The sequence below is a fragment of the Hylobates moloch genome, unplaced genomic scaffold (assembly GCF_009828535.3).
Source record: "Hylobates moloch isolate HMO894 unplaced genomic scaffold, HMol_V3 SCAFFOLD_15, whole genome shotgun sequence".
NCBI classification, from domain to species: Eukaryota; Metazoa; Chordata; class Mammalia; order Primates; family Hylobatidae; genus Hylobates; species Hylobates moloch.
In genome coordinates, this window is record NW_026652290.1 from 70,628,180 (window position 1) to 70,647,498 (window position 19,319).

At 40.3% G+C, this 19,319-nt stretch overlaps 1 protein-coding gene across 1 annotated transcript in view; it reads right to left on the minus strand.

The window, feature by feature from the left end:
• Positions 1-712: 712 nt before the first annotated feature.
• The window catches only part of ACYP2 (acylphosphatase 2), a 192,632-nt gene continuing 174,025 nt past the window's right edge, over positions 713-19,319 (minus strand). Inside the window, exon 4 of the mRNA XM_032179003.2 lies at positions 713-1,254. Coding sequence (XP_032034894.1) covers positions 1,140-1,254 — 115 coding nt within the window. The 3' untranslated portion in view covers positions 713-1,139. The remainder of the gene's footprint in view (positions 1,255-19,319) is intronic.

Below are 19,319 nucleotides of genomic sequence, written 5' to 3' on the forward strand. Positions count from 1 at the left end.
AGGCCACCGAGGATAGCAATAGAGATTTGTTCCTTAGATAGAATAGTAGCTTTCAAAGTGTACTAGCAAGGTATTTGAAACTGTCCAAGCAGAGAAAGGGACACCAAGTGTGCAAGGCTCTGGGGACGCCCATCCCCGCTTTATTTTCACCAGCTGTGCTTTGTTTTTGCTTTTTTAAAAAAACTTATGTATTCAATTCTATATAAAATTTTGGTTTAAGGAAGGATTCCATTGCTATAAAAAGTTTGAAAATCATGGAATATGAGCAAGTGTATGCCTACAACACTTGAAATTCCCCAGTGTTTTGCATTAAAGGTCTTCCTTTTTTAATATTATAATTTTATGCTATAGAAAAAACCTTCCCCTTTAAATTCTCCGTTGCTTTATCAGTTACATGTGAAGCTTCCCACGTGATAGGCCAAGTTTAGGGGACAGTATTGTTATGATTCATTTAGATTCTCAGTTTCTTTTCTGGTTAATAGGACATCTACTGTGGGTGGTGGTTGAAAATCTTGCTGCTTACTATACTGAAATTGTGAGTTCTTGTTAGCCACCATCATTCAGCCTGAATGTTCACTGCACACAACAATATAGAAGGCATTAAGTAGCTCCAACCAAATAATGTTCACATTAACCAGAATTTTAAAAACTCTTTGTTGATAATATTTTATGGTTATATTGATCATCACATACATTTACTTCTAATCACTGGTTCTTTTTAAAGAGTTTAATAACAAATAACTGTAGTAACAAATTATTCAGAGGATTTTGTAATTCAACACAGACAACAGTATGTGAAAATAATTTTTAAATGGTTAACTTTATGTCTCGCCAAATAACATGTATATGCTGTAATGTTCATTGAAAGTAAAGATTCCATGAGACAAGTTTAAATTAAACGTTCATACTAAATATTTTATGACATTTTAATCTTAGAATACTATATTTTTGCTTGTTGAAAACATAGTTGAGTAAAATTATTTCAGTGTCAGACATTTTTAGTAACACATACAGTCGCTTAGCTTTCAGAACAGAAAGTTCCTTTTCACCCTACTCTGCTACTATTATTCTAGTATACATAGTCGTAAGAACCTACAGTATCTATTGTTCAGTGTAAGTGTTACAATTTTTCTTTTCTATTAGTATCTAATACTAAAATTGGAGTATTCAAGCTTAGAGATGGTTTTTTCATTAGAAAAGTTCGTGCGGTCAATGCGAGAACTAGGGCTTCCAACCTTGCTCAGCCAGGACTTCCTATAAAAAAACAGATAAACAAATAAAATTAGCATACAAAGTATACACGGATCAGCTAAAATGATCCCACAGTAGGTATTAATGGGAGTTTACTTTTACTAAGTAATTTTTGCATATATGTGATATTTAAATTTGTTTACATTGTATATATCACTCTAAGAATACCACAGAGTATAATGTGTAATTAAATACGGACAAAGAACATCTAATAAATTAAGCGCAGTCAATTCCTGATGATTTTATATTAGGGTTATCCCCCCCACCCTCCAACTTAAAACACTCGAAGGCCACTGTTACCTAGCTCTTATACTCAAAATGATAAAAATATTTTTATAAGGAGCTTAGTAATAAAAACAATTCACTATTGTTTCCTCATTACTCAGCATGTGGTAGATGTTTCATGTATTTATGTGTATATAGAGAGATACTGGTATCTCTCTCTATACACACACACACACACACACACACACACACACACATAAATATAGTGAGAGAGATTCATACTAAAAGAATAAAGAAGAAACATAATTTTCGAAAAATATTAAGAAAAAATGCTCATCTACTTTTATCTATTCAAATACTGTTTCTTACCACATATATTAACAAAGTGATTGCATTAAAGGACAAGTTGAATGCTCTGAAATATTTTTCTTCTTATTCAGTGCCATGGTTTATCTTATTAGTGATATCCACGTATTTAATTTATGCATTAGGGCACTTACCCAGGTGTTTCCTATATAGTTCAGGCCTATTGTATATTGCTGACATCTCAGATAATACTGAGGATTTTCCAGAATCTTTCTACCTATTACTAATTAGCTGGGACTTTGGGTTTATAAAACAAGGCTGTTTTACACAAATGATGGCTGTTATCTGAGCTGCTGTTGTAGAAACACCCTATGAGTTTCCTCATATCCCCAAATTATTTCAGGTGGTGAAGCTAGGGCTGTATACAGCTATGTGGTATGATATGTGACAATCTTATATAACTTTAGATTTAAAATATTTTCTAGTTAGCTGAAAATTACTCTTATAGAGAAGAATTCCAATGATTCAAATTGCTATTGTGCTTTTTAACCCTTTATTTGGATCTTATTTGTGACAGTTTTACTGGGTGAGGTTAATTTCGACTTCTTTTTCTTTTTCTTTAGCTCATTTAGTTGAAACCTTTAAAATGAAAATTTCATGCGTTGAAGAAAAAACTCAGTTCTTATGAAAAGGAGCTGATAGCTTCAACTTTACTAGTCACGTCTTCTTGAAACCTTCTAGAAAACTTCTAGAAAACTGAGGCCACAAATAATAATGAAAGCTAAAATTTATTAAGCACTAACAACTTTTTTTTTGGTGGGGGGAGGGTGCGGACAGGGTCTCACTCTGTCACCCAGGCTGGAGTGCAGTGGCATGATCATGGCTCACTGCAGCCTTGACCTTCAGGGCTCAAGTAATCCTCCAGCCTCAGTATCCCAGGTAGCTGGGACTATATAGCTATGCACCACCACACCTGGCTAATTTTTTTGAATTTTAGTGGAGACAAGATCTCACTATGTTGCCTAGGCTGATCTCCTTGCCTCAAGCAATCCTCCCTCCTCAGCCTCCCAAAGTGCTGGGATGACAGGTGTGAGCCACCATGCCTGGCCAAGCACTAACAATTTGTTTGGCACTATGCTAAGTTCTTTACGTGTCTTATCTTTTATTCCACACATAAGTCATAGGCTATTATTGCCCCCAGTTATTGATGAGAAAAGAGACACTTAAGAGATAGTAACTTGCACAGGGTGGTTAGCAGAGTGGTTGTGAGGAGGATTCAGATTCTGAGTATATTTTGAAGGTATAGTAAAAGTAGATTTGCTGACAGATTGAATGTGGGTGTGAGAAAAGGAGAGGAGTGAAGGATGACACCAGAGTTTTTGGTGTGAGTAACTAGTTGGATAGGGTTGTCATTTACTGAAATGGAGAGACTGTGAGAGGAGCAGATTTTGGGGGAAGGGGAAGATCAGAGGCTCAGTTTTGGAATGTTACATTGGAGATGTCTGTTAGACATCCAAAGCGAGATGTTGAGTAGGCAGTTGGACCTACGAGTCTGGTTAGAGGAAATAAAATTTGGAATTTGTCAGCAGATAGACAGTATTGAAAGCTATAAGATTGGCTGGGATCATCAAGAAAATGAATCTAGATAGAAAAGATAGGTCCAATGACTGTACTTTGGGGGTTCTCCAATGTGAAGTGCTCAGGAAGCAGAGGAAGAACCGGCAAAGGAAGAGAAGAAAGCATCCAGTGAGGTACGAGAAAAACTGGTGCCCAGGGAGCCCAATCAAGCCCTCAGGAGGTAGAGAGGGATCCACCAGGCCAATGCTGCTGGCAGGGCCAGTGAGGTGAGAAATGAGAACTGGCCATTGTGTTTAGCAACGTGGACGTCACCTGTGACCTTGGCAGGAGCAGGAGCAGTTGTGGTGGCATGAAAGCCATATTTGAATGGGCTCAAGAGAATGAGAAGGGAGAAACTGAAACCATAGAATCTGAGACTAGGGCTACTGGGCATAGGAAACGGGCAATGACTAATCAGCCTGAGCTGATAACTCAATGTATTGACCTAGTTGAGATACCTGCCTGTATCTTGTCCTCAACGTCGTCAGGGACTTCTTCCTCAGCCAAAAGTTGGCCTGGGAGGAATCTATGCCACTGATGGGGCAGATGGTCATGGTGTTGGGAGACTGAGCTCTGTTTACCCTGTGGGGAGGATGGCCACTTTGTGTCGTGGCTCCATATATGCTTCCCCTGTTGCTAGGAACCACCCTGCCTGATCCGCCTCCTCAGCTAGGAGTGTTCTGGTCACCTGTCACTTGGCAGGCCCTGAGACCTCACTCTCAAGTACTGTTTTTGCAGTCAGCCTTTGGTAAGTGTGGCTGAGGTCTAAAGATGGCAGAACTAAGAGTTCTCCAAGCAAAAGAATAGTCACAAAATTTCACAAAATTTATGTCTAATGAGAATGTGTGTGAAATATACGTATATACGTGTATATGTATACATATACAAACACATGTGTATGTACACATACATATAAAATCACTCACCCTTAGTGTCAGAGCCACATAATCAAACAGTACTAGTTATTAAAATTCAATAAATACTTAAGTAGGACTTTATGCAAGTCATTCTAGATACTGGAGGGCATACATAGAGATTTAAAATGGAATTCCTTCCCTCAGTAACTTACATTCCAATAGAAGAGTTTGGAAAATAATAAAAATGGCCATAATGTTAAGGCAGAATATGATAGGCAGTGTGATTTATATTATATAAAGGGAGAAGGGAATTGGGGGGTTAACTCTGGTCAAGGTACTCAGAGGCATCTTTGTGACAGCAATGACATTTGAGCTAAGTTTTAAAGAAGACATTAGTGTTTTTTTCCCCCAAATCTTAGAACGAGAAATGCCAATTTAAGCATGACAGAAAACCAAGAAGCACAGGAAAAATGTTGGTAATGTTAGCAAATTTTAAAAATGCAAAACATTTGAATGGCCAGAAGAAAGTCTTAAAGCCAAACAAACAGCAAACTGAAACAACTTATTTGCAACTTTCTTACTATACAAATGGTACTTGAAAATTAATATATGTATGGCATATGGTATATTACCAATATGTATGGCCATGCAATAGAAAAATGGGCAAATAACACAAGCAAATGAAAGGGAAAGAAATATAAATAGCCAGTAAGTAATAAGTAAAAACATTCTCACTCGTATGCATAATTTTAAAAAATACAAATAAAGCAAGAATAAGCCACCATCTGTCACTTATGGAACGGCAAGATTTAAAAGCTTGATAATATCCAGTAGTGGCAGTTAGGGTGTAGGAAAAGAGGCACTTTTCTACATTGGCAATGGGAGTGCAAATTTGTACAGCTTTTTGAAAGGGCAACTTGGTACCACCTAACAAATTATTAAATGTCCTTGTCTTACAAGCATACTATCATAAGGAGGGTACCCTGGGATACAGGCTCTGAGATGATTAGCATGCAGGAAGTTAATTAGGGGGTGCTCTCAGGTTTAACAACTTGTGGAAAGCGAGGAAAGGAGACAAGATTGGACTGAGGGAGAATCTGGGCAATGATGCAGTCTCAATGAAGACCTTAGCCAAGAATTAAGGAGCTCTGAAACTGGGAAGACCCTTCACAGTTGTCTCAAGTTAAGGCGAGAGGGCTGGTCTTGATATTCCCCACATAAACCCGGTTGTTAGAGGAGAGCTGCCCGGGGAAGAACACGTGAACTTCAGTGAGGTGACTTTCTTCTGCTGAGGCAATTCCTGAAGAAGGCTGATGGCTAAGGGCCATCTTCCAGCAGCACTCCTGGCATCTGGGGGACTGAATCCTTGAATCCTGAAAGGGAATCTGAGTGGTAGATCAGTGTCCACTACACACACTCTCATAAGTAGGCCAAGGGAATGAATTGAAGATTCAAGCAAAGGAGTGGTAATTGATGGAACAAGGCCCAGATCTGTCAGAAGAAACAGGATCAAGAGATGAGTAGACTCATTAGGTATAGAAAAGAAGACATATTTTTTCTGTATGGAAGAGAAGACAGTGGATTTTAAAAACTGGAGAGCAATCTGGATAGGAAGAGACATTCACATGAGATAGCTTTCATTTTCTCAGTGTGAGGGACGTAAGGTAATTTACTGAGGATAAGTGGGGTGGAGGAAGAGTTGAGGGATTGAATAAAGTGAAAAGGTGTAATAATCGCTAAAGGAGTTAACAAATGTTAAAGGAATTGTGAAAGAGCATTGGGGACCCTTAAAGTTAGTCTAGATGGCCAGGGACCTGCAAACACACCTGCCTGCAATGCAGTGTGCTCTTCAGGTGCCTGTCCTGCAAGCAGGGTCCAGACCAGTGGGGCCTGGGATCAAGGCCTGGGCCAGAGTTTTTTTCAGCAGGAACAATCCATTTCAGAGGGCAGATTAAACAATTCAATCAGATGTTTCCCGGAGTGGTGAAGGAGTGTGAGCCTCCCCATCCACCAATCTGCAATGGATTTCTCTTTCGCCCTACTGCTGAGCTGTGGTCTTACGTTTTCTTTTTTCCCTTTCTTTCTTTTTTTTTTTTTTTTTTGAGACAGAGTCTCGCTCTGTCGCCCAGGCTGGAGTACCATGGCGCAATCTCGGCTCACTGCAATCTCCGCCTCCCAAGTTCAAGCAATTCTCCTGCCTCAGCCTCCTGAGTAGCTGGGATTACAGGCGTGCACCACCACACCCAGCTAATTTTTGTATTTTTAGTAGAGATGGGGTTTCACTGTGTTGGTCAGGCTGGTCTCAAACTCCTGACCTCGTGATCCGCCCGCCTCAGCCTCCCAAATTGCTGGGATTCCAGGCGTGAGCCACCGTGCCTGGCCAGTCTTAGGTTTTCTAGGGTGACCATTGCATCTGGGAGCCTCTGATGTTGGTATCTTGATATCTTTTCCCTTGGACTGGTCATATTCTCCAGGGACGATACACCCTATTTCCTGCCTAGAAGCTATGAGTCTGGTTATGTGTGCTCTGAAAATCTGGGAAGAAGGTTAAGGCCTCAACATTCCAGGGATTAACTTTCGCTGAATCCCTGTCTTCAGCACTACACCATTTTTTCAACTGTGTCTATAAAAGTGCAACTCTGGCTGGGTGCAGTGGCTCACACCTGTAATCCCAGCACTTTGGGAGGCTGAGGTGGGTGGATCAGTTGAGGTCAGGAGTTCAAGACCAGCCTGGCCAACATGGTGAAACCACATCTCTGCTAAAAAAATACAAAAATTAGCTGGGCATGGTGGTGTGCACCTTTAATTCCAGCTACTCAGGAGGCTGAGGCAAGAGAATTGCTTGAACCTGGGAGGCAGAGGTTGCAATGAGCTGAGATCATGCCACTGCACTCCAGCCTAGGTGACAGAGTGAGTAAGACTGTCTCAAAACAAATAAACTCTGGCTTCTGCCTGAGCAGGCAGGGCAGTTGCTCTCTTGTGTGACATGGGGCACAACTGTTTAGTAAGCAGTTTTGGAATCAGTGTTCTTATTTTTAGCCCCAACTTCATGCCCACTTCCAGTAGCCTGAGCCTTGAGGGATTTCCACTGTGTTAACTGGACCATTTCTCTGCTTTGGAAGCCTGCAATGCTTATAATCAAATTTGCATTACCACCTGCTCATCTGCTTTCTAGTTTCCAAAGTTTCATTGCTGTAGCTTTATCTCCCATTATTTGTCCTTGTGGGTGTTTTTAATGGGTTTTAAAAATCATTTTTACTGATACTTAAGTAGGGTTGAGGAGGGAGCAGAGGCAAATGCATGTGTTCAAAATATGCCATCTTTATATAAAAGTATGGCTTTATCCTTTATATTTAAATCTTTCATACATCTGGAATTATGCGATTGCCTTATATGAAAAAGATGTCTTAATTTTGAATAGACATTTCCCCCTGCATCTTTTACTAAATAATTTATCCTTTTCTACAGATTCCAAATGCAACTGTTATACTAAATTTGTGCATATGCCTGAGTCTATAGGCATTCTATTTGGCACCATTGATATGTTTAGTTAATCCCTAAACCAGTACCAAACTATTCTAATTATTATGGTTTTAGAATATAAAACCAGTACCAAACTATTCTAATTATTATAGTTTTAGAATATATTTTAATGTCCATTAGTCCCTATACTGCCACCTCATTATTTTAGTTTTAAATGTCCTTGTTTGTGTCATACATTCTATTAGAGTTTAGCATAATTTTATCCAATCCTTTCACATCCCCTTTTAAATCTAAAAATAATTTGGAGAAAAGTGGCAATTCTAACATTTAAGCTTGTCATCAAGAGTGAAAATTTTCTCCAGTTTTGCTCAAGTCTTTAAGTTTCTCACTAAAATTTTATAGTTTGTTTAATTCAGGTCCTGTATATTTCTTGATAAATTTATACTCATATTTTTCTTGCTATTTTGAACAAGATACTTTTTAATCATTATGTTTTTAAACAAGATACAGGAAAACTAGTGATTTCTTGTATTGTAATCAGATGCCTTACTGAACTCCTTTAGTAGTATAATAGTTTTTCTTTTTCTTGGGGTTGCTAGGTAAACCACCCCATGTATTTTTCCTGAATTATTTTCCCCAAATTCATTCTGTTAGTCCATTTTATCACATTGGCTGGACTGGATAATTTTTTTGTTTGTTCATTTTTTGTTGTTGAGATGGGGGTCTCACTTTGTTGCCCAGGTTGGAATGCAGTGGCACAATAATAGTGCACTGTAATCTCGAACTCCTGAGCTTCAGCAATCCTCCCATCTCAGCCTCTCAAGTATCTGGGACTACAGGAATGAGCCACCATGCCTGGCTAATTAAAAATTTGTGTGTGTGTGGAGATGGAGTCTCACTATGTTGCCCAGGCTGGTCTTAAACTCCTGGGCTCAAGTGATCCTCCCACCTTGGCCTCCTAAAGTGTTAGGCTTACAGGTGTGAGCCACTGCACTCGGCTAGGTAATTTCAAATTTCTTAGGCTATCCAGTCAGTTTGACTACTTGCCTTTCAGAAAATTTCGACAGTAAGTGTGCAAAGAAAGAAAAAAAAAAAAGACCAGTGTTCACCCACCCAAGGAGCCAACACAACCACAATACACTGCTCTGGTTCCAGAATATTTTACCCATTAGTTTAGCTTACTCAATAAATATTGAATGGATGGATGGGTAGATGGATGAATTATATTTGCTTGAATGTCCCATTGAAGTCTAGTATTTCTGCGGTAAATCCGAATCAGTTTTGTGTGCATATATCTTTCAGGTATTTCTATTTAAGAAGGGTGATCGGCCAGGTGTGGTGGCTCACGCCTGCAATCGTGAGCCAGCAGTTTGGGAGGCCGAGGTGGGCGGATCACAAGGTCAGGAGATCGAGACCATCCTGGCTAACATGGTGAAACCCCGTCTCTACCAAAAAAATGCAAAAAATTAGCCGGGCGTGGTGGCGGGCACCTGTAGTCCCAGCTACTTGGGAGGCTGAGGCAGGAAAATGGCATGAACCCGGGAGGCGGAGCTTGCAGTGGGCCGAGATAGCACCACTGCACTCTGGCCTGGGCAAAAGAGCAAGATTCTGTCTCAAAAAAAAAAAAAAAAAAAAAAGAAAGAAAGAAGGGTGATCCACTGATAAGCTTATAAAAACAAAAAAGAAGGTTCATCTAGTAAAAATGAAAGAATAGTAATGTAAACTGGAAACTTTTGTTAGAAGTCAGGTTATTTGATAACCATGTGTCCCTCTTCACTCTAATATATTTTACATGCTTGTGTAGAGGTTTTGAAAACGAAACTAATTTTTGTAGTCTATCCTTTACAAAAATCATGGTGCCTTTAACAATTATAAAGTAACAATATAAGAGGAGATTTCATTATGGATGCATTTTTTATATGTTTGATGGGGATCATAAACAGTGGTGGAGACAATTTTTTTATGGAATGGAAAAGGACAATGATCTTGGGTATATTATTTTAATTATCCCTCAGGCCACCTTTGCATTAATAAATAAATAAAACACAGTGCTGATAAATGTTAAATGACTAAGGAAAAATCTATTTGTGTAATAAATTAACTGTGCTATATTTTTTGTTCCTATAAGGCAGTCACCAACTATTGGTCCCCTCAGGGTTTCCACAGCATTTTAATTCTTGAGTACAGATGGCACGTATTTAGCCATCAAATACAGTAAGCACCATGCATTTATTGCTTTGGAAGCCAGCAGAGAGGCCAGCTGTGGCCTTCTAAAATGCACTTAGCTTTCTGCCGTTCTAGGGCCTCCTCTTTGACTGCCCCTATGTGAAAAGGGCCCCACCCCTACTCTGTTGCGTGCATGATGACAGTGATCACATTCTGTAATTGCTATGTTTATGTAATTGTCTATGCGTTTATTATATGCCTCCTCCACAACAGAATGCAAATTCTAAGAAGGTGGCAGGATCAGTCTGGGTGCTGTGGCTCATGCTGTAATTCTAGCACTTTGGCAAGCAGAAGCGGGCAGATCACTTGAGGCCAGGAATGCGAGACCATACTGGCCAATATGGTGAAACTCTGTCTCTACTAAAAATACAAAAATTAGCTGGGCATGGGGGTGGGTGCCTGTAATTCCAGCTACTTGGGAGGCTGAGGTACAAGAATTGCTTGAACCTGGGAGGTGGAGGTTGCAGTGAGCCGAGATCGCACCACTGCACTCCAGCCTGGGCGACAGAGTGAGACTCTGTCTCACACACACAAAAAAAGAAGGTGGCAGGATAGGTCTTACTATTAGATTCCCAACACCTAGCATGATGCCTGGTGATAGTGGGTACTCAATAAATACATATTCATAAATATGTACAATCATAGGTCAATTACAAATAAAACTTAAAGAAATACCCCCCGACCCTGAAGAAATATACGTATATTGAATGAATGAGCCTTTGTCATCTGCCTGCCTTCTTCAGGTCTACAGCTTCCATGCGTGGGAGGAGGGCAATTTCCAGGCACCTATACCGTCCACACACAGAAAGGAACCCTGAATGCTACTTTTTAACTTTGTTTTATCTCACAAAAAACAAAACCCTCACTTTTTAAAATACTCTTTGCAAGTTAGAGAAATATTTGCTCTTATTACAGAAACTCAGAAAATATTTTACTCATGGCAGTCCCTTCTGAAGAACACAAGCAATGACTATATTCTTTCTCGTAAAGGACATTGGGGGCCTATGGATTCAGGGACCTAATGACCCGAATAGAAGCAGGTGAACCAAGTTTACTTGTGCAATTGGTTCCTTTATCTGTGCCAGCCCCCAATATTATTGCATTTTTTTGTGCTTGTGAGTTTATTCATCACATAAATATACATGGTAACTGGCTTTACCCAGAATTCAGGGTAATTCTTACAATACCACAGGAGGGCCAAGTCCGTCCTGCAAGCCTAGTTGTATGACATGCCATCAGCTTCTGTCAAGTCCAGTGCACAGCTGTATACACTCAACTATATAGTATAAAAACCCTTAGACATTTTTCTTAGTATCTCAAAGATGTGCAAACATCTATCGTATTTATTGTATTAACTCAGGATATTTTACTCTTTTTTTTTTTTTTTTAAGAGACAGGGTCTTACTCTGTCACCCAGGCTGAAATGCAGTGGTGTGATCATGACTCACTGTGGCCTCAACGTCCTGGGCTCAGGGAATCCGCCCGCCTCAGCCTCCAGAGTAGCTGGGACTAGAAATGTGTGCCACCACACCTGGCTAATGGTTTTTTAAATTTTTTGTAGAGATGGGGTCTCACTATGTTGCTCAGGCTGGTCTCAAACTCCTGGCCTTAAGCACTTCTTCCACCTCAGCCTCCCAAGAGCTGCAATTACAGGAGTGAGCCACCACACCCAGCCTCAAGATTTTTTAAGAGAAGAAACCTTTCTTCCAACATAATCTTGCACAAAGGCTTAATACTTATGGTAGACAAGTGAAGTTTTTCTCTGAAGCAAGGGAATGGTTGGGGGCATATGTGTGTACTCGTGTGTATGTCAACCTGCAGATACCATCCCACCCAGCCCTCTTGCTTCTCCAGTTGTACTGCGAGCATCTCCGAGGAATCCCGAGGGTTCTGAGGGATTCCATTTGAAAACTGCCCTATTCGCGGTGGCTCACGCTTGTAATCCCAGCACTTTGGGAGGCCGAGGCGGGCGGATCGCGAGGTCAGGAGATCGAGACCACAGTGAAACCCCATCTCTACTAAAAATACAAAAAATTAGCCGGGCGTGGTGGCGGGCGCCTGTAGTCCCAGCTACTCGGAGAGGCTGAGTCAGGAGAATGGCGTGAACCCGGGAGGCGGAGCTTGTAGTGAGCGGAGACTGCGCCACTGCACTCCAGCCTGGGAGACAGAGCGAGACTCCGTCTCAAAAAAAAAAAAAAAAAAAAAAGGAAAACTGCCTTATTAACCTAACACTAAGAAAAAATATAGGGGAGTGGAATGTATGAAGAATCCATCCTATGTAGAAATGGAAATCAACATATGACTGTCTTTTCTATAATTCAAGTCAGTATTTCCTGTGTAGTAAGCTCCTGGGGTGATATAAAAAATTCCATTTAACTAATATCCTCGTCTGAAACAGAGGTGAAATTAAAGCACTAGAAAGCAAACACTATCAATAATTCATAGTAGTTCTATTTCCTGGGAGTAAAGTGGGGTGGCATAATCCTTTCAGATGTCTCTTCAGCGCCAGTATAAAATGAAGACCATAGCAAGAAAGCAGACAGTAAAAAATAAAGACAGATAATGAATTAAAAGCTAATGTGATGCATGTTGGAAAATACGGAGTTGCCTGTCAATTTCAAGCTTTTAAACTAGCATTAATAATGGAAGGATAATATATAAAATTTTTGCCATTCTCCTTTCTTTAACAAGTTTCCTTATTCAGTTACATGTGGACAAATAATACCATAGACTCCTTTATTATCAAATGTTTTAATGTCTGAAATATTTGTCAGATATGTAGCCCTTGATTAGTGAGTTCAGTGATTATCCAGGAAATCCTAGAGCATCCATAATTAACCTAAGACCTAGATTCCTCATTTTTAAAATGATGATACTGCTACTCACCCCACTGAGCTATTGAAAGGATTAGAGAGAATGTATGTAAATCACTTAATGCAACATCTGGCCATTAATAACTATTATTACAGTGTAATTATTTCCTGCCTTTGCCAAAGATGGTAGACAGCCTGTTTAGCAAGCTCTGTGACCCTCAGAGTTACATACTTCTAGTGCATCTCCACTAGTAAGACCTCTTGGTCTTGGCAGAGGTGCTTCTCAGCTTGCAGTGGAAAATGGCCCATCATTCAACCTCCTCAGTTGGGTGAGAGTCTGGAAGAGCCACTCAGGCTTGAGCTATGCCCAGGATTCTGAGAACCAGCTAATTGAATCAAAGGGCCTGGGAGCAGAGAAGGCAGAACAAGTGAGGGGATGACTATAACCTGTAACTTCCCTGCCGCACCGCAGCTTCTAGGTCAACACAGTGACAGATATGCCCTTCTTTCTGTTTTATTTGGTGGAACAGAATATGTGCTGGCACAGTGGTAATGGATGGAAGTAGACTTTAGAGTCAGTATGCTTAGGTGTGAGTCCAGCTACTACTTCCTGGTTGTCTTGGAGAAGTTTCTCAAACTCTCAGTGCCTCATCTGTAAAATGAGGAGTACACTGCCTCCCTCACAGAGTTGCTGTGATGATTAAATAAAATAATCTGTAAAGTGTTTAACACAGTATCTGGAAAATAGTAAATGTTCAATTTTAAACTAATGTCAGGGTATAGTCAGGGTGCAGTAGCAGGTAACTAAAACCACCTTAGCCATTTTAGAATGGAATTTAATATAGGGAATTAGGTACTTACAAAATAATTGGAAGAACTGGAATAATAAATCTAGATTGGGCCTGTTGGAGCAACTCTGCACAATTGACTGCTAAAGTATAAATGTTAAAACTGTGATTCTCATATAAGCATAAAATGACATGTCACAAATATTTAATACACTAATTAATGAGGGAATCTGTAAGATGTTAAGTCCAGTTCAAAGAAGAATTCAGAGATACATACACGTGTGTGTGTGTGTTTATACATAGATATACACACAATCAGAGATATTTAAATCAACTGGTTGATAGATGCAAACCTGGCTAAAATTCTACAGGACAGCACTATCTGACAGAACCGTAATGCAAGCCTCATCTGTAATTTAAATTTTCTAAGAGTCACATTTTAAGAAGTAAAAATAGTTAAAATTAATTTTAATAATATATCTTATTTAACCCACTCTATCCAAGATATAATTATTTCAAGATGTAATCAATATAATAAAATTAATGAGATATTTTTACATACTTTTTCATATTGAGTCTTTGAAATCTGGTGTGTATTTTATACCTATAAGACATCTCAGTTCAAACTTCCCACATTATAAGAGTTCAGTAACTACATAGCTAGTAGCTTTCATATTAGACAGTGTAGCTTTAGGGCAATAAAAAATAATGTTTGGGATTATCTTTTCTTCAGGGCAAAAATCAATTTTATATCTACCAAAAAAAAGATTTGTTTTGCTTTGGATAAGAATTACTTGTGGCTGGTCATGCTGGTAATTCCAGCACTTTGGGAGTCCGAGGCAGGAGGATTGCTTGAGCTCAGGAGTTTGAGACCAGCCTGGGCAACAGAATGAGATCCTGTTTCTGCTACATTCAAATACAATTAAAAAGTAAAAAACAAAACAAAACTATTTGGATTTCTATAGTTTGCTGCAAATAATTTCTACCTTACAGAGTTGTAAAATAGTGTCGTTAATAGGAAGTCACCAGTGCACACCCCTATAGAATTAGAAAATTCCTAAAGTTTCTACCAGAGTATATCAGAATTTTCCTGAAAGACGCTCCTGATACCTATGACCCAATTTCAAGCCTTGGACAATTTTTCCTGATAGGCATATTAGGGGAATCAGACTGCCAGGAAAAATATTGCATTTATGAATATACTACCCTAACCATCAGTCCAGGTATCTGGAAGGCACCACTAGAATTGTTGGCCCCAGAGCCACATGGGGTGGATCCTCACACGAGCTAAATGGATGCCTCAGGCACTGCTGCCTCTCTCTCCACTGAACTCGGTTCCAAATTCAAATTTCACAGGAATACCTCTGATTAATAATGACTAAATCACATTTGAAACCCTTGCTGCAAGGCAGTCAGGAAGTGTAGCTCCTAGCTCTCCAGTGTCTGCAGTACATGAAAGACCCCAGAAGGAGTTTGGAATAGAGGTCGACCAAGCCAAAATACCACGTCTACCGTGGCCATTATTCAGTTAATAAGAGCTTCATGAAATTCTTCACTCTGGGATTCAGAGGAATGAGATTTTTTTTTTTTTTTTGCCGGTCTGTATGTGGCCACGCTTCTGTGGACCCTTTCTGATACAGGGTTCTCAGCACTAGAACAGCATCCCAACCAACATTGAAGGGTCAGGTGCAGAAGAGGCAACAGAGGACATGCAGTAAGGCATGACCAGAGAAGAGGGAGATGATAGCCACCAACGTGTGCTGTTAGGAAAACCCAAGGCACAAGGTATTTTAAGAAGGGAGCAGTCAGTGTCCAAATGCTGTTGGGACCCAAGTAAAATAACTGAAAAGTGCTTCAGTGAAGTGGTGGGGGTGGAAGCTAGATTTGCATGGTTTTAGAGTGAGGGGGAAGTGAAGAATCCAAGACAGCAAGAATAGATCATCTTTCTAGCTGTCTGCCTGTGAAGGAGAGGAGAGAGAGCAGCTGTATACATCTTTATGGTTCTCTTCTTGGCAAGGCAAGCCTGCCTAGATTTTGAGTCCAATGCCTTCCAATATTTACGAGCGCCTTTGTCTCAAAAGAGCAATATTTGAGGAAGATTGCTTTAAGTATGCACAGTCCAGGATGTTGTCTCTTCCAGTTATGTTAAAATCGACTCCTACATGAAGCCAAATGAAAAATGAGTTGGCCAGACACGCCTGCGTTTTCACCCTCACCCTGACCTCTCCACCTCCCACCAAAAATGCTCATAAACAAATTGAGTTGGGGTTGGGGGATGCCATTAGCCGATAAAGAACTACTAGATAATTTAGTGCCAAATTGTGGCCCACTCATAGCAGAGGTCGTTATTTTAGGCATCACTTAAGCCTTGTCCTGGCTCTATTTTATGTCCCCACCCTTGTTTTTAATCCCTTTTCACTTTTAAATGTACATGCTCTTGTTTTACATACGCTTACAAATCACTTTAAATCCTACTGGGAACAAAGTGAGGCGCAAACTTAAAAAGCTCTGTATTTTCCCCGCTTGCTGGTACTGTTTGATTTTATAATGGAAATAGTAGGGATGGGGGAAGAGATTTATTTAAGGAGTTTTGCTTTACGGCCGACTTTGCTAGATACCTTTTCCATTAAAGTAAGGCATGCAACGTTCTACGGTTATAAAAACCATGTCTTCAAGGCACCAGTCTCTGTGGCCGTGGACTCCGGGACCAAGCCAGGCAGCCACGGCCTCGCCTGGGGAAGCTTCAGGTGGCATTGATCGCGGGGCGGCGGCAGCCGGGCTCCCACCGGCTCCGACCTCTGTGCAGAGAGGAATGTGCAGGGCCTCAAAGGGAAATTCATAAAGCGACACCCTGACAGCCTTGATTCAATTTGTGCACAATTGAATTAAAAGAATAGCGCGAAGGTGGGATGGAAAGGCGGCTAACGACACAAGAACCACTAGAAGAACAGATGTGCTAGATGGAGAAGCAGAAGCAAAAATCACATTTTAATGGAAAGACGACTGTTCGGCTGTGTATTAGACACCGGCTCTGTTGAGCATACTACATGTGGTTAACCCTGAAGATGGGGGCTCTCAGAATGCCTTGAAATATTCGACGAGAATCAAAAATAATGAAGCCCTTCTTTATGGACATGTCTCATCATTAGGGAAATGGCTATCTTTTGAACTTCCCAGGATTTTTTTTTAGATTCTCCTATTTGACTCAGTTCATAGGGAGGCTATGATGGAAGGTAAGAATGCCATAGTAATGTTTTAGTTTGTAGGTGGCTGCCTGTAAATGGTACTTTTATAATTTCAATATTTTTCAGCACAAATGTGTTAAATGCTCACAAATTTCAGTCTGTTATGTAGACAGAGATGATCATAAAAAAGTTTTCCTTTTTGTACTCATATGCCAACTTTTTTTTTACAAAAATATAGAACAAAATAGAAGGTGAGGAAAAAATATGTATCTTCCTAATAATCTCTGCAGGTCATAAAACAAAGTCATTGCTAAATCCCAATAAAGGTGTTTCTGCCTAGATTTTGAAAACTAAAATTGGATGTAGAATTGTCACCCTAGTAACAAAAAATTTAAAGAGCTTGGGCCTGTTGGTTGACTTAAATCTGCTGTAGTTTTCATAAATAAATCTAAGTTATTAACAGCTTGGTGAATTTTTGGCAAATAAGAGGACATCATCAATATATCCAAGTTGCCTATCTAGTGGGAGGTGACAAAGTAGAAGAAGGAAGGATGCGAGGCTGAAAGGTAGAGGGGAGAAACATTTCATGGAAGAGGTTGAGAGACATGTAATTTGACTTTAAGGTGTGCTCAATTTTGCAGACACCATTAATGATCACAGAATATCAAGCAACCAGAATCAAAATGTAATTTAACTTCATTATATTACACCTCCCTCTTTTGAATTGAAAGCTACTTATATATAGTTGATAGCTGTCATTCTTTAGTTTTCCAAATGACTTTTAGATGATGAGGCTTTGAATAGAATTTAAAGCTTGGGGTCGCAGAAGTTACAACCATGAAACTAAAGCCAGTAGGTGGGTCCTGCTGTGGAAGAAACTGGACTCCCTGAGATTGGGTCTACAAAGTGCAGTTTGGACTTGGCAGTCATCCAGATAAGGCCTCAACCTTTGGGGGCCTCTTCTAATTACACACTATTTCCTGCTACAGCTAAATGTACATCACAGAAAGAAAAAAATAGTTAGCAGCTTTCTGTATGATCCTACAAGGCACTGTTACATCGGTGGAGTTGCCAAAGCTCTTCACTGGTCAAGGAATTGATCCTAAAAGCTCTCTGTGGAATTATCAAGTTTAGGGGAACAAACACCTGATTTCATAGGAGATCAATTTATAAACTAGAATACCATGCATCATTTATAGTAGGCAAGTATATCAGCCATTTATAAAATAATTTTCCTTTTGAGGGAAATGCACTAATGCACTAATGAGACAGAATTACATTAGATTGTTCTTTCTCTAGCCTAGGTGAAACCTGGCTTAGAGAATATATATAATGATAGTATCCTTTTCCCCAGGAAGTAGTGAAGAAATGGTAATATGGCCCACCTTTTTAAAAACTACACCACAAGGCCGGGCACGGTGGCTCACGCTTGTAATCCCAGCACTTTGGGAGGCCGAGGCGGGCGGATCACAAGGTCAGGAGATCAAGACCACGGTGAAACCCCGCCTCTACTAAAAAAAATACAAAAAATTAGCCGGGCGTGGTGGCAGGCGCCTGTAGTCCCAGCTACTCGGAGAGGCTGAGGCAGGAGAATGGCATGAACCCGGAAGGCGGAGCTTGCAGTGAGCCGAGATCACGCCACTGCACTCCAGCCTGGGTGACAGAGTGAGACTCCGTCTCAAAAAAAAAAAACAAAAAAAAACTACACCACCCACTGCTTTTCACTTAACAAATCACTACCTTAGACAAGTTAATGAGGCTATAGTTTTCTTTTTAGTTGCTCTGTTCCTATACGGAGGATATGCCTTGGTCACCTGCATTATGCTGGAACACAGTCTGTTTCTGTTCCTAGGGTAAAGAAAAGGGAAAGCCTATCACTTAATTGTAGTATCTTTACAGACCACATCTTAAGGCAGCTTGCTTTGAAACAGGTGATTTTGTTTCCATTTTGGAAGGCAACAGGTCTGATATTTTCCCTGGATAGAGGAAAGGTGAAGGGAACAAAGCCCTCTCTAAACTGTGGCTACAGGAGTGGCAGGCAAGTGCAAGAATACCCCTTTTCCACAGAGGGAATTAACCCAAAGGGAATGACTGAAAGGGTCATTATGTTCTCCAAGACAATCAAGCAAGCAGCACAGAGAGTAAACATGCTGTGGAGGGAATGTTCCCAATACTATGGGTGCTGTTCAAACTACCCTCACACCTAGAAATAACAAACACTGTTTATCCTGCTTACAAGTCTGCAATTTGGTCAGGGCTCAACAGGGAAAGCTCATCTCTGCTGTACTTGCCAAGAGCAGCTCTGAGGCTGAGGACTGGAATAACTGGAATCACTTACAAGTCTGGCAGGTGATGCTGGGAAAACTCAGTCAGCTGGGTTCTGCAACAGCTCCGGCTCCTCAGTCGTCTCCCTCTATCCCTATATGACCTCTTCAGCATGGCGGCTTCAAAGTAGCCAGACATTTTATGTGTGTGTTGTCACAGGGATCCAAAGGCATGTCCAGTAGAGCCAGGCAGAAACTGTACTGCCTGCTCTAACCTAGTCTTGGAAGACAGTGTCACCTCTAA